The 12555-nt window shown below is 44.4% G+C and overlaps 2 protein-coding genes across 2 annotated transcripts; both read right to left on the reverse strand.

Annotated features, from left to right (window-relative positions):
- Positions 1 to 1029: 1029 nt before the first annotated feature.
- Positions 1030 to 4244, reverse strand: LOC109898538 (glucose-6-phosphatase-like). The gene is made up of 5 exons (XM_020493536.2): positions 3782 to 4244; positions 3449 to 3558; positions 2489 to 2594; positions 2250 to 2365; positions 1030 to 2017 (listed from the first exon to the last, which is right to left on the reverse strand). Exons 1-5 carry the CDS (start codon positions 3997 to 3999, stop codon positions 1509 to 1511), a joined length of 1059 nt encoding a protein of 352 aa, XP_020349125.1. The 5' UTR covers positions 4000 to 4244; the 3' UTR covers positions 1030 to 1508.
- A 4526-nt stretch (positions 4245 to 8770) lies between these two features.
- LOC109898547 (membrane primary amine oxidase-like) lies at positions 8771 to 12173 on the reverse strand. Its single transcript, XM_031834219.1, has 4 exons — positions 10523 to 12173; positions 10021 to 10306; positions 9777 to 9909; positions 8771 to 9650 (listed from the first exon to the last, which is right to left on the reverse strand). Exons 1-4 carry the CDS (start codon positions 12093 to 12095, stop codon positions 9366 to 9368), a joined length of 2277 nt encoding a protein of 758 aa, XP_031690079.1. The 5' UTR covers positions 12096 to 12173; the 3' UTR covers positions 8771 to 9365.
- Positions 12174 to 12555: the final 382 nt, after the last annotated feature.

Genomic DNA, 12555 nt, shown 5'->3' on the forward strand with positions numbered 1-12555 from the left:
GGATGAATGGCACGACAATGGGCCTCAGGATCTCGTCACGTTATCTCTGTGCATTCAAATTGCCATTGATAAAAATGCAATTGTATTCATTGTCCGTAGCTTATGACTGCCCATACCATAACCCCACCACCACCATGGGGCACTCTGTTCACAAAATTGACAGTTCGCCCACACAATGCCATCTGCCCGGTACAGTTGAAACTGGGATTCATCCGTGAAGAGCACACTTCTCCAGCTTGCCAGTGGCCATCGAAGATGAGCATTTGCCCACTGAAGTCGGTTTCCGCGGCGGACTGCAGTACACGTGGTCTGCGGTTGTGAAGCCGGTTGGACATACTATCAAATTGTCTAAAACAACATTGGAGGCAGTTTTATGATAGAGAAATTAACACTCAATTCTCTGGCAACAGCTCTGGTGGACATTCCTGCAGTCATTCAATTGCATGCTCCCCCTGTGTAATGATCATGCTGTTTAATCAGCTTCTTGATATGCCACAGTTGTCAGGTGAATGTATTATCTTGGCAAAGGAGAAATGCTCAATAACAGGGATGTAAAACCAATTTGTACGTAACATTTGAGCGAAATCTGCTTTTTGTCCGTATGGAACATTTCTGGGATCTTTGGTTTCAGCTCATGAAACATGGGGCCGTTTATATTTTTGTTCAGTATATATGTAATTCTACGCTCACCCTCCTTCTCTCCCTATAACAATATTTCATGAAGACAAGTAACCGATTGGGAGTGCTTCTTGATTTTACAATCTAAAGACTGAATCCTCCACAGGCTTTTCTGGCTGAGAGCGATAACAAATAAATGAACTGTGGTCTATCTACAGTAAGTGATTATGAATTATGCTATTTGATTGTCAAATAAAATGTGCCATTGGGTATTATAAATCACAGGGCATTTACAGGAAAAGTGGCTGTTTCATAGAGCATGATTCATGTGGATTGTACACAATAAAAATATATATATATTTAATTTTAAAAGAATTGACTCTCATATCATATGAAAAGAAAACCAAGTAGTGAGCTAATAACGGATTTATTATGCTGTCTAATTTCTCAGGGCAAGCCCTGTCCATGACCACTGCACTGCGTGAGGTTACCAGCCCTTCTCCATTGAAAAACGACAGCTGATCCCTCAATGGACATTTTATCCCCCCCCAACGGACAATTACCCTGCCCACACCCAATGAACATTTATATTTACCATTGTCATGTTGTAAACATGTATACATAATAATAATAATAATAATATTTTTTTATTGTTTCATTCACACCTGCACTGCTGGAGCTCGGAGCTTAAGAATTTCACTGCAACTACATCTGTGCATGTGACAAAAAAAGATAATATAAAACATCCACCTCATGCAGCAACAAGTGTCTACTGACCGACCTTCAAGCCCTTTCAACTGGGGTGAACATTCCTGCCTCTCCTATGACAGTCCGCCTCTGTCTGTCCCTTCATGGCATTTCTCACAGAATTACAATAAGTTTGAATTAGTTCAAAACTGGTGTTTCTTTCCGTTCTGTCCCGCTGCCCCGGCCACGCAGTAGGGCACTATGCCCACAGTGGCCAGGGGCACAGTGGCACTCTTACAGAAGGACAGCAGGTAGAACAGAGCCCTGGTGTGGGCTGGTGGCCTGAATGAGTCCAGTAGGTGGAGCAGCAGCAGTGTGGCGCCCACACATGCCAGCCTGTAGGTGGCGCCACCGCCAACTCTCCGGGCCTCGGCGTAGAGGGGCGAGTGCAAGCCCAAGCCCAGGCCTAACAGAGTGCCGGTGTTGCGCAGAAGGCTGGCGAAGGGTGTAGTGTCTATGTGGACCCATTGGGGCCGCTGGCACCAGCGCTGGGCCTTGTCCAGGGTCCAGAGCAGGTCCACCCCCAGGCCCCTGAGGACCAGGTAAAGGCCCACAGCGAAGGAGAGCAGGGAGAGGGTGGTGTAGACGTAGCGCCTCAGGCTAGCCCTGTAGATCCACTGGACCCGGTCAAAGGTCTCTGCCACTAGGATGCCTAGGAAAACGGACAGGCTTGTCAAAGAGAAGTTCTTTCCCAGCTTTCACTTGCATGTTCTCAATTGGGAAACACCTAACAAAGGCGCCAGGGACCTACTACCATACCTCGTTCAAAGACACCTAAATATTTTGTCTTGCACATTCACCCTCTGAATGGCACACATACACAACAGGGTAGGGTGTAGGGTTTGATTTAGAATTCGGTATAAGAGTTGGGGCTCTCCACTGACCTGTGACGACCCCAGCGACAACCTGGTGAGGGAAGTGGGCAGCAATGAAAACCCTGGAGAGGCAGACACACACCTGCACACACCAGAAGACAGCCCACAGGGTCCCGCGGATACACCTGACACACACACACACGGGGAAAGACACACAGTCACCTAGAGTTGGATCATTCAATCTAGATAATTGTGTCTAGCGGATAAACTCTGATAAACAACATAAACAACAGAATTTGTCATCTTACCAGTTCTTGATGTGACCCCCGTGTTCCTTGAGGAGGATGGCGAGGAGTGATGAGATCATAGCGTAGTAAACCCCTGCAGCACTCATGGCATGACCCGACGGACTTCCTGTGAGAGGAGAACTGCTGTCAAGTACAGTTTTGCTTGAAAGAAAAATTGCGAACTGAATGGAATCCAACTGAATCAAACTGCACTCTATACTCCTCTGTAAACTGGTCATCTCTGTATACCTGTCGCAAGACCCACTGGTTGATGCTTATTTAGAAAACCCTCTTAGGTCTCACTCCCCCCTATCTGAGATATCTACTGCAGCCCTCATCCTCAACATACAACACCCGTTCTGCCAGTCACGTTCTGTTAAAGGTCCCTAAAGCTCGTCTTTTCAGTTTGCTGCAGGTAGCAACTGGAACGAGCTGCAACAAAAACTAAAACTGGACAGTTTTATCTCAATCTTTTCATTCAAAGACTCAATCATGGACGCTCTTACTGAGAGTTGTGGCTGCTTTGCGTGATGTATTGCTGTCTCTACATTCTTGTCCTTTGTGCTGTTGTCTGTGCCCAATAAATTTTGTACCCTGTTTTGTGCTGCTACCATGTTGTGCTGCTGCCATGTTGTGTTGCTACCATGCTGTGTTGTCATGAGTTGCTTCCATGCTATGTTGTTGTCTTAGGTCCCTCTGTATGTAGTGTTGTGTTGTCTCTCTTGTCGTGATGTGTGTTTTGTCCTATATTCTTATTTAATTTATTTGTATTTTTAATCCCAGCCCAGGAGGCCTTTTGCCTTTTGGTTGGCCGTCATTGTAAATAAGAATTTGTTCTTAACTGACTTGCCTAGTTAAATAAAGATTTTTTTTTATTAAAAAAGAATAATGGAATTTAATTCATTTGAGTTGAAAATACTGCATGGATTCTACAGAAGGGAAAGTGGTTTTGCCACCAGCAGCAGACAAACAGGCACTCACCTGGACTAGTCTCACAGGTCATAGGGAACTGCTCAATTTGTGGCGCTGATGAGTTGGCATAGTAAGGAGTCTCTTGAACCCACCAATAGGGACGCTCGCCAAACAGGATCCTGTGTAGACATGAGAGAGTAATATATCATGTATCACATATTGAATCCTCCTCTGTCTGGCAACATACGAAATGGAGGGATCATCTGTTAGATCGTTCTCATAGCATTGTTAAAACATTCGGAACCTGCAGTATTTTCATCCTGGAAATATACATATTATATTGTTATTCTTTATCTTAGCATCTGAGCACTGTGATTAGTATTAGTATTAGCAGTCACCTACCATTTGAAGATAAGGTTGAGCCAGTCTCCCACCACAGCCACCCAGACCAGCTTGACCCCCACTGATTCCCGCAGGTGGAAACACACAGGGAAGAAGACAAAGAAGGTGTTCCGCAGGTCAGCTGCCATGGAAACAAACAGGAACCAGCTCTGAGTGTCCCTGTAGTGAGTCTGGAGGTATCGTGTGGTGCTAACCCCATAGGCGTGGACGGTGTCCATGGCTGCTCTCTAGTTCACTGTATCTGACAGTCACACTAACGTTAAGTACAGTCTTCGACAACTGATCTATAGCTGCTGCCTTGTCTGATATCTTACGTCAGAAGAGCAGAGGTGTCTGCTGAGTTGCCCGCTGGCAGTACCATAGTTCTGAGTGTATTGTCCGATAAAGTCGAGAGGTAGTGGTGTGAGGTCTCTGTGCAGCCCTTGTAGTGTGTGCTACTTCTCTGTCCAGTGCCCACCTGTCACCACTGCCATCCCTTTTATACCCCGTGTGAACACCTGGTCACTCCACCACGCCTGATCTTTGAACTGGAGAGAGTGAGGAGGGAAAAGAACTGGACAAACATTACATCATGACCGACTGCACTGCAGCCAGCTGGTCATGCATCACCATGGGGACTACCTGTGGCCTTGTATTGCCCCCCCACACACATATGCACGCGCGAACACACACACACCAGTGGCGGCTGGTGGGAGGAGCTATAGGAGGACGGGTTCATTGTTATGGCTGGAACGGAATCAATGGAACGGTATCAAACACATCAAACATATGGAAACCACATGCTTGACTCCGTTCCATTAATTCCATTCCAGCCATTACAATGAGCCAGTCCTGCTATTGTTCCTCCCACCAGCCTCTGCTGAAAGACATATGCATGCACACATACTCATCACCACCGTCACGTGTCATGCATGTGCAGGGGCTGCTCCTCCAGTTATCGCTCCCTGCCCTGTTGAGAGCTCAGAGTGAGTAGATGCCAGATGAAGTAAATGTGAGGTGTAGTTTTTCCCCCGCCGCCTGATTGCCCTCTTATGGGGATAGTGGAGTTGAACAATAACAAGAGTATGGGTTCAATATAAGCGCCAATGAATCGCTGACAGATTTCTCCTTTCAAAAAGTTCAATATCTCTCAATTTCTCATTGATCCATCATTCTTATTTCATTCAATGACTGCTTTAAACTACATGTACTCTCCAAGGGTTCCAAAAGGGTCCTTTGGCTGTCCCCATAGGAGAACCCTTTTTGGTTCCACTTGGAACACTTTTGAGTTCCATGTAGAACCCTCTGTGGAAAGGGTCCTATTTGGAACCCAAAAGGGTTCTACCTGGAACCAAAACGATTCTACCTGGAACCAAAAAGGGTGCTCCTGTGGGGACAGCCGAAGAACCCTTTTAGGTTCTTGATAGCTCCTTTTTTTCTAAGAGTGTATGGTTAACCATTTTAAGAAAGAGGACTTTTCCAGGACATACTACTTTGCATGTGTTTCTGAAGGCCAAAGGAGGAGGGGAAAGAAAGAGGGCAATATGGAAAAACCCACACTGGACAGGCATGCCGAGCTAGTGATGGAAAAGAGTGTAGCCTCGTTTAGTGAGGGTAGGCATGGAGGGAAGAGGAGGGGAGGATGAGAGGGTCTGTGTTTACTTCTAGCTGAGTGTTCCCAGCCACCACCCTCCAACCAGCACAAGTTTCCAAGGTGATATGTTATCTGGCCGTGGCCGGCTGACAGACATTAGGCCTGTTCCTTGCCTGCTGCTGCTGCTGTTGTTTGCTGCACAAACCATAATCTTCCCCAGGGAGCTAAAAATAACACTAGCATGGTCCCACTGTGCAGCCCACCACACATACACACACATCCTAGGGGGGAGACAAGTGAACATGTGTGTGGGGTGGGGTGGGAAGGGGGAAACCAGGTGAGAGATGCATGATCTAAGTGTGTTTTGTTGAACTCTACCCTGATGGTATAATAGGACATATTTTTGCGATATTTATTCATGTAACATTTGTAAATCCATTACAAACCTATTGATATTTTCTAGCCAGCCAAGGGACTGCTACTGGTGTGAGATTGAAACTCAAGGAGGTCATTAACTGTGGTTGATCTCTGCTATGAAACATGTAACTGTGAATATGTTTACTCAGCCAAGAGCCTCTTGTTTATGTCTACACAAATACGTCTGTGATTAACAAGGCAATTGTCTTAATTGCACCGTGTTGATTACCAGATTGCTATAACCAGGCTTAATAAACAGAATTAAAACAGAGGTTAAACTGGGCACTCCATCACCAATAATAACCTTGCCATAGACCACATCACCAACATCACTGCCCTGCACCCCAAGGTACCATCTGTCCCAGTGGACTGTGCTGATAAACTAGAGAAAAACACACAGTTGTCCAAATATTGAATGTTCAGCCAATGGTTGTCTGCTTTGTAAGGAGATCAGTCCTCTGAGCTGTGGCTGTTTGGGACTGTGAGTTATGACCTAACCAGGTCTATTAGTTAATGATTACAGACATCCCCAACACATTCATCACAAGTGTGAGGATGCATGATGCATTAGAGAGTAAACCTGTGCAGGTCACCATGCGTTCATTACATTGTCTGGTGTTGCTGTTGTTCACCACGTTATAAAAGGAGGATAACGGTCTACTGGAGTCTTTTAGCACCAGGGAATCACAAGGCTCAGACTTTTGCAGAAATAATGCATTGATCTCAATGGGAGATTTTTGGATTCCTCCCCGAGTTTCTGGACTCTGTCAGCATCCTCTTTCATCAGTTGGAGAGGTTTACCTTTGAGGAAGTTCCAAAGGGTAGTTAAATACTGGGGTCTCACACCATGCATAGGCCTAGATTTCATTTATGGTTTATTTTAATAGGGACGGGTACAAGCACATTGAAATATTGAATAAACAATCATCTGATGTGCTGCATTAGATATATTAGTGTATTAAAATAGCATCACTGTGTTTACACAATACAATTTAGCCATAAAGTTGAGGTTTTGTTTATAAAGTCATCTGGTCTGTTCAGCATTTATGCATCTGTTATAGAAGTTGTTGTTGAAAGAGAAACAAGACTAATTAAGGACTACAGGATCAAAGGAAGTGTTGCACTATACTATCACGAACCTCAACTTGTAGGCAACTTTCCATCTATTGCCCTTGAGAATAGACAGATGAAGTTATAGTATGTGACACCCATGTTGCTCTCGCCAGGCAGTCTGCCAAGAGAATCCAAATGATAAACAGTCCTGTTATGACAGTAAGGTTCTTTATAGAAACTTCCAACATACTTTCCCAAGTCAGTTGAGACTCTTCGCAGCATGCCCTGAACCAAGAGACCCTTTGAGTACTTTTTGCTCGATTTTCTTGTTGCCATAAAGAAAAACATTTCCCATGGTTGAAGTTACCTAATAGTTGTGCATGGGTCTTTTATTATGAAATGAAAATCAAGCTCAAGTGAACTCAGGTAAATAGCTAAAGATGTGTGGTTTTATCTGGCCAGCATTTGATCTAATGTTGTATAGAAATATGTTATCTTTCCATGTAGGCTATATGCTATCCTGTGTATATTCCTCTATTCAAGTCTTCTTACTGCTTAGTCTAAGTCTAGTAATCTTGGTGCAGACTTTTCAACTCCAAGGGAGTGACTCTCAGAATGAAGGTGCCTCTGGAGAGACTGACAACCAGTATTTGGTCTACCTCTGAGATCAGTGTGTGGGGGGTTCTTACCAGTAACTGGAGCAGTCTACTGGTCATGACTCATGACCGTTATATGGTTAGTGGAGCAGGAAGGTCACAGGGCGAGGACGTTGGGGTGACCAGCACTAGGCAGCTGAGAGTTTGAATCCAGTGGAAAATGTCCCTGACATTAACACAGATGCAGTTATCTCCTCTTTATTTAGGGGGAGGGGGGTGTGGTTGCTATGTCAGGAGTCAAGTTAGGAATTTGACAAATTAAGTTCCTTCGCTTTCCACTGAGTGTTTAAAAAAAAAAAAAATTGTACAAATGTTTCTTGTTTTAACCAAGCTAGCCTGCAGGCATTAATTAGAATGGACGACAAACCAAAGTGTCCTTAGTGTCTGACTGAAATCATGCGAACCCAGATGTTGTAATCTCCATAGGAACGTTTTCTCTGACACCACTAACTCCAGTGTTGATTCAATGTATCCATTCGCCTCACATTCTAACACTTTAACATCTGGTCTGTAACTGAATGTCTACACAGTCTGAGTGGAATTTATTGAAAGTGGAAAGTTAAATTCAAACAGACGTTTTGCAACACAAGTGGGAGTAGACATGTGTGCGTGTGTGTGATGAGCAGCCTACACAGGTCTAAGAGGCACTTAGCACCGGAGCAGAAATCCATCACTCCAAAATGTGGACAAAGTTCAGCGTAAGAGGCCTGTTACCTGCATGGACATTCCTTCAAATATTTACGATGGCCAGCGAGAGGAGGTCATTTTCAGCTCACCTTTTGTAAGGATGGGAGGCTGCGCCAAGATATGTTACAAAATCTGTGGGTTATCCAATGGGGGAAATTACAGACTCGCAATGGCCTTAAAAAAATGACAAAATCTTGTGCAACAAACCCCCCAGAAATGCATGTTTACAGGAAATAAATTGCAGTGCTGTTTAAATTTGTTACCCTATTGTACCGTGAAAAAAAATTCTAAGTTAATTCTTATCCAGGCTGTATCACAACCGGCCGTGATTGTCCCATAGGGTGGTGCACAGTTGGCCCAGCGTCGTCTGGGTTTGGCCGGTGTAGGCTGTCATTGTAAATAAGAATTTGTTCTTAACTGACTTGCCTAGTTAAATAAAGGTTAAAAAAATGTTTTCAATGTATTAAAATGCATTACAACAAGAACTTGTGTTCCCATGAAGTGAGGAGGGGTGGGGAGTTCATTCACCCACTTTGATCTGGTCTCTGCAGACACCATGGGGAGTAGAAAGACTGAAAAAACAGGAAACAGCTGAGGTCTGGCCCATTTTAAACAATTATTTTTATTGGGAGAGACAACTAGACAGATTCATTCTTGTGTGTAAGGTAAAAACATAAACAAAACAATCAACGGCGAGTCCCAGCTTCCTCCTCATACAGAGAGTGGTCAGACGAAAGTGAATTGAAAAGCCTCAGTGCAGTGATAAAGTATTCAAATGAGCAGATATAAACCTATACTGTATTGAGTTGAATATATACATTGGGTGTACCATTTAGAGGGTTAATGGGCAAGACAAAAGATTTAAGTGCTGTTGGACAGGGTATGATAGCAGGTGCCAGGCACACGGCAACGCCGCTGGGGTTTTCCACTCTTAAACAGTTTCCCGTGTGTATCAAGAATGGTCCACCACCCAAAGGACACCCAGCCAACTTGAAACAACTGTGGGAAGCATTGGAGTCAATTTGGGCCAGCATCCCTGTGGAACACTTTTGACAACTTGTAGAGTCCATGCCAAGTTAGAAATCCAATGCTGTTTCTTAATTATTAAAAATGTTGTATTGGGCAAGATTCACATTTTTATAAGTGTTTTAGTGTTTAGTGCAGAGCACACTCAGGATTGGGACTGGGGTCTTTTTTTTCACTCTTCAAACTTTATGGTGCCTTCAAACCCATTGTAGGTGAAGGGTTCAACGACTGGGCTGCATGCGTCTTCAGCCAAGCAGGCCATCTTGTTATTTTCACAGTTTCCCTCTGACCCTGGACTGATGTACACCCCGTCTGGAGAGTGAATAGACGGGTCCTCATCAAAGTAGTTATGTGGTCTCAGGATCACTCCGCCTCCATTTCCAACGGTAACTGTGTTGGGGATGTCCTCAGCATGGGGAATGTGGAGGAAGCCGGTGGTTACCCAGGCAACCAGGTCCTAGACGAAAAAGCACTAATTCGGTGACTACCAAACCTTCATTTATCAATGACCTGAAAATGTGCAAATCTCAAGAGAGGGGTAAAATATATGTAAGGACAACGGCACATTAGATCAAAAACACACCTGGTTCTCAATGTTCTCATCATCCTCAATGTACTTGCTGAAGTCCACTGCTGGTGTCCACATGTTGTTCTGACTGTACAGGCTACTGCTGGTCTGCTCGGAGTCTTTGTGCTTAGTGATGGCCACTTTATACCTGTCAAATAAAATAACTAAAGTTGGTCAAACTGCTTTGCCTTTGGTCTACCTGTAACCTGTGTTTTAGGAAGTAGGACGTTCCTTAGGAGGAGAGGGGAGGGAGACTCACCTAGCCCAAGACATGGACTTCTCCTCTGGCTCCGTCTCTGGAAGGCTGTCACCGGTGAAGCTGACCACCTGGAGGCGGTAGGAGCGCTGGTGGCCCCAGCGGTTGGTGCGGTTGCTGGCGATGTGAAGGTAGCGTGGCGTCTTGGTGTCGTAGCGGAGAGCAGCCTCCTTCTCAGTCTTTAGCTGGGCCTCCACCAGCTGAGGAACTATGGCATAGCGCTCCGGCATCCAGGGTAAAGACACATTCATAAACTTCATGTCCTTGGTCTGGAATACATTCTCAACCCCTGTGGTACAGAAACCCAATTCAAAATTCGAATTATTGGATCATGTTATAATCCTATCATTGAAATGAAAGATAACTCACAGACACGTCCAGCACCAATGTAACCAACTGGGGTTCAAACCAGGTCTTCAGTGGCCACAAGAACATTTAAAACATGTATAACTGTGTTTGACCTTTCATCGGTTCATACTCGGCCAAATGTATTGTTCACACTTACCCAACACGTCCAGGTCAACTTTGAAGTTGATGAAATGAGTGTGGATGTTCCCAATAGTATTTTCTGCCACCTGGTGTCCGTATTTGAGATTGCCGTCAACATTGAAAGATGACGATATGTATCCAGTGGCATGCACTTTGGCCTCAACAGAGCCGCTCTGATAAAAAATGAAGTCCCACAAGTAGTCATAGTTACCTATGGCCGTAATGGTCCTAAAAACTAAGGCACTGTTAACCATGCCTCCATAACTATTGCTGAAAAAGTCAGAGAAGTGTCTTCTGAGAGGACGGCCTGTATTGTGCTCAAAAAGGCAAATTGAATTCCTGAATCTCTGAGGTGCACTGACGTCAATGTATCGGAATGTGTCGATGTAGGTTGCCGCGTACGGACAATCCACGCCTCGAACGAGCTCGTGCGCAAAGCGACCTATTCCGATACTAGAGTCCAAAAACTTAGTCAGAATCATGCCGGGTGTGATGGAACCGTAAACTGACATTGCCTCTTGAACACTAACCTCATAAGCTATCCTCTCCCCCTTGAAACGAACGTCAAAAACTCTCATACCGGTGAGGGAACTCAGACCAAACGCAAAACTCCATTCGAGATACATAACATGATTATTCTTGACACTGAAGCGTTTACCTTGCGCGTAAAACTGCTGAGGGCTTAAACCGGTGGGTTTACTTTTAAGTTTGAGTGATGCATAGTTCTGGACAGATTTATACACAATTTTAGTCACTTTTCCATCATCATATTGTTTTAGAAGATCCTCCACACTGTCGAAGTACTGTCCGTTATAAAGTAATCTCTTCACACTCCAAAGAGACGCGTTGGTGCTTTCGTGGTTGATTAAAACTTCCAAACCTACAGGGTGGATGTACATCCCACTCAAATCACGAAAGAACGAAATCCATGTCTGTCTCTCTCCCGATTTGACACCCCGAGGCATGCCTTCGAAATAATTCAGGGTTTTCTCTTTACTGACATCAAAACTTTCTTTCACGATTTTACCAAGTTTTGTAAAAACCTCTTCATCAATAAACTTGGAAATAAGTGCATATTCACCAATGGTGACCGTACGCGCATTGATTGGCAACTCTTCTTTATACCTCTCAACCGTGACATCGCGGTGGTAAATCGGGTTGGGGAGAGGTCCCACCACATATTCTTTAATGTGCCCAAGGGTGCCATAGAAAACCACCGCAGTCGCCTCTCTCACCGGTTTGGGTTTATTGTTATCTAGGTAGCCAAGCGCATCTGCTTTCCTTGGCAACAAAACATCAATTAAGAAGAGAAAATTCCCTGAAGGCTTTGTAAGCGCATTGACAGAAATATCCAAGTCTTTCTGATTACTCATATAGTCGCGGACTTGGAGATATTCCTCGGCGGACAGGTCAGCAAACATCGCGCTGCGTTCATTGTGTTTTCCCTTGAAAACATGATGCGGCTTCGAGGAGCATTTGGGCAGCCTACCTGAGTAAAGACATACAATGACAATATTCGCTATTACTGAGATCAGGCCAAAGAGTATCAATATCCATTTAACTAATGAAGTCATTCTCAAAACCACCATCTAAACACCATGGGGTGTTCTGGATAGAGGAGGCGATAGCGAGGAGCATAAAATAAGATTAGGCGCGCAAGTGAATTTGGTATGAGTCACACCCGTCCGTCCCTCGTCCCACCCCCATGCAGCACCCTCAAGAAATGAAAAGTTCTCCCATAATGTGAATAAAGTTATGCAATTGCCGGGATTTAATCCAATAGTTTTTGGATAAAGGCCAACATTCCCCCTGCGTAAAGTGTATTTTACGCACATACTGTGGAAAGGGTTGCACGTTCCTGTCAAATAAATACTCGTTCAAGGGACTTGGTTATGTTGATATATTTTTTAAAGATATTTTTATTTGTACATGTAAAATGTGGTTTGCAAGAGCAACTTCTTCTTGAAGTTGAAATACACTATAATGGTTATTTTAGTTTGGAAGCCTCTATAAACCAGGCATCACGCGCAGACAAAACAATTGATGGTG

This window comes from Oncorhynchus kisutch, linkage group LG10, assembly GCF_002021735.2.
Source record: "Oncorhynchus kisutch isolate 150728-3 linkage group LG10, Okis_V2, whole genome shotgun sequence".
Classification (NCBI taxonomy): Eukaryota; Metazoa; Chordata; class Actinopteri; order Salmoniformes; family Salmonidae; genus Oncorhynchus; species Oncorhynchus kisutch.

Bases quoted from the DNA above. Each gene is read 5' to 3' on its own strand.
- LOC109898538 (XM_020493536.2), bottom strand. From the start codon at position 3,999: ATGGACACCGTCCACGCCTATGGGGTTAGCACCACACGATACCTCCAG. The intron at 2,595-3,448 runs GTGAGTGCCTGT...CTCCTCTCACAG, and splicing joins GACCTGTGAGACTAGTCCAG to GAAGTCCGTCGGGTCATGCC. The intron at 2,018-2,249 runs GTCAGTGGAGAG...CCGTTTTCCTAG, and splicing joins TGTCGCTGGGGTCGTCACAG to GCATCCTAGTGGCAGAGACC.
- LOC109898547 (XM_031834219.1), bottom strand. From the start codon at position 12,095: ATGGTGGTTTTGAGAATGACTTCATTAGTTAAATGGATATTGATACTC. The intron at 10,307-10,522 runs GTAAGTGTGAAC...TCTGTACCACAG, and splicing joins AGTTGACCTGGACGTGTTGG to GGGTTGAGAATGTATTCCAG. The intron at 9,910-10,020 runs GTGAGTCTCCCT...TTTATTTGACAG, and splicing joins AAGTCCATGTCTTGGGCTAG to GTATAAAGTGGCCATCACTA.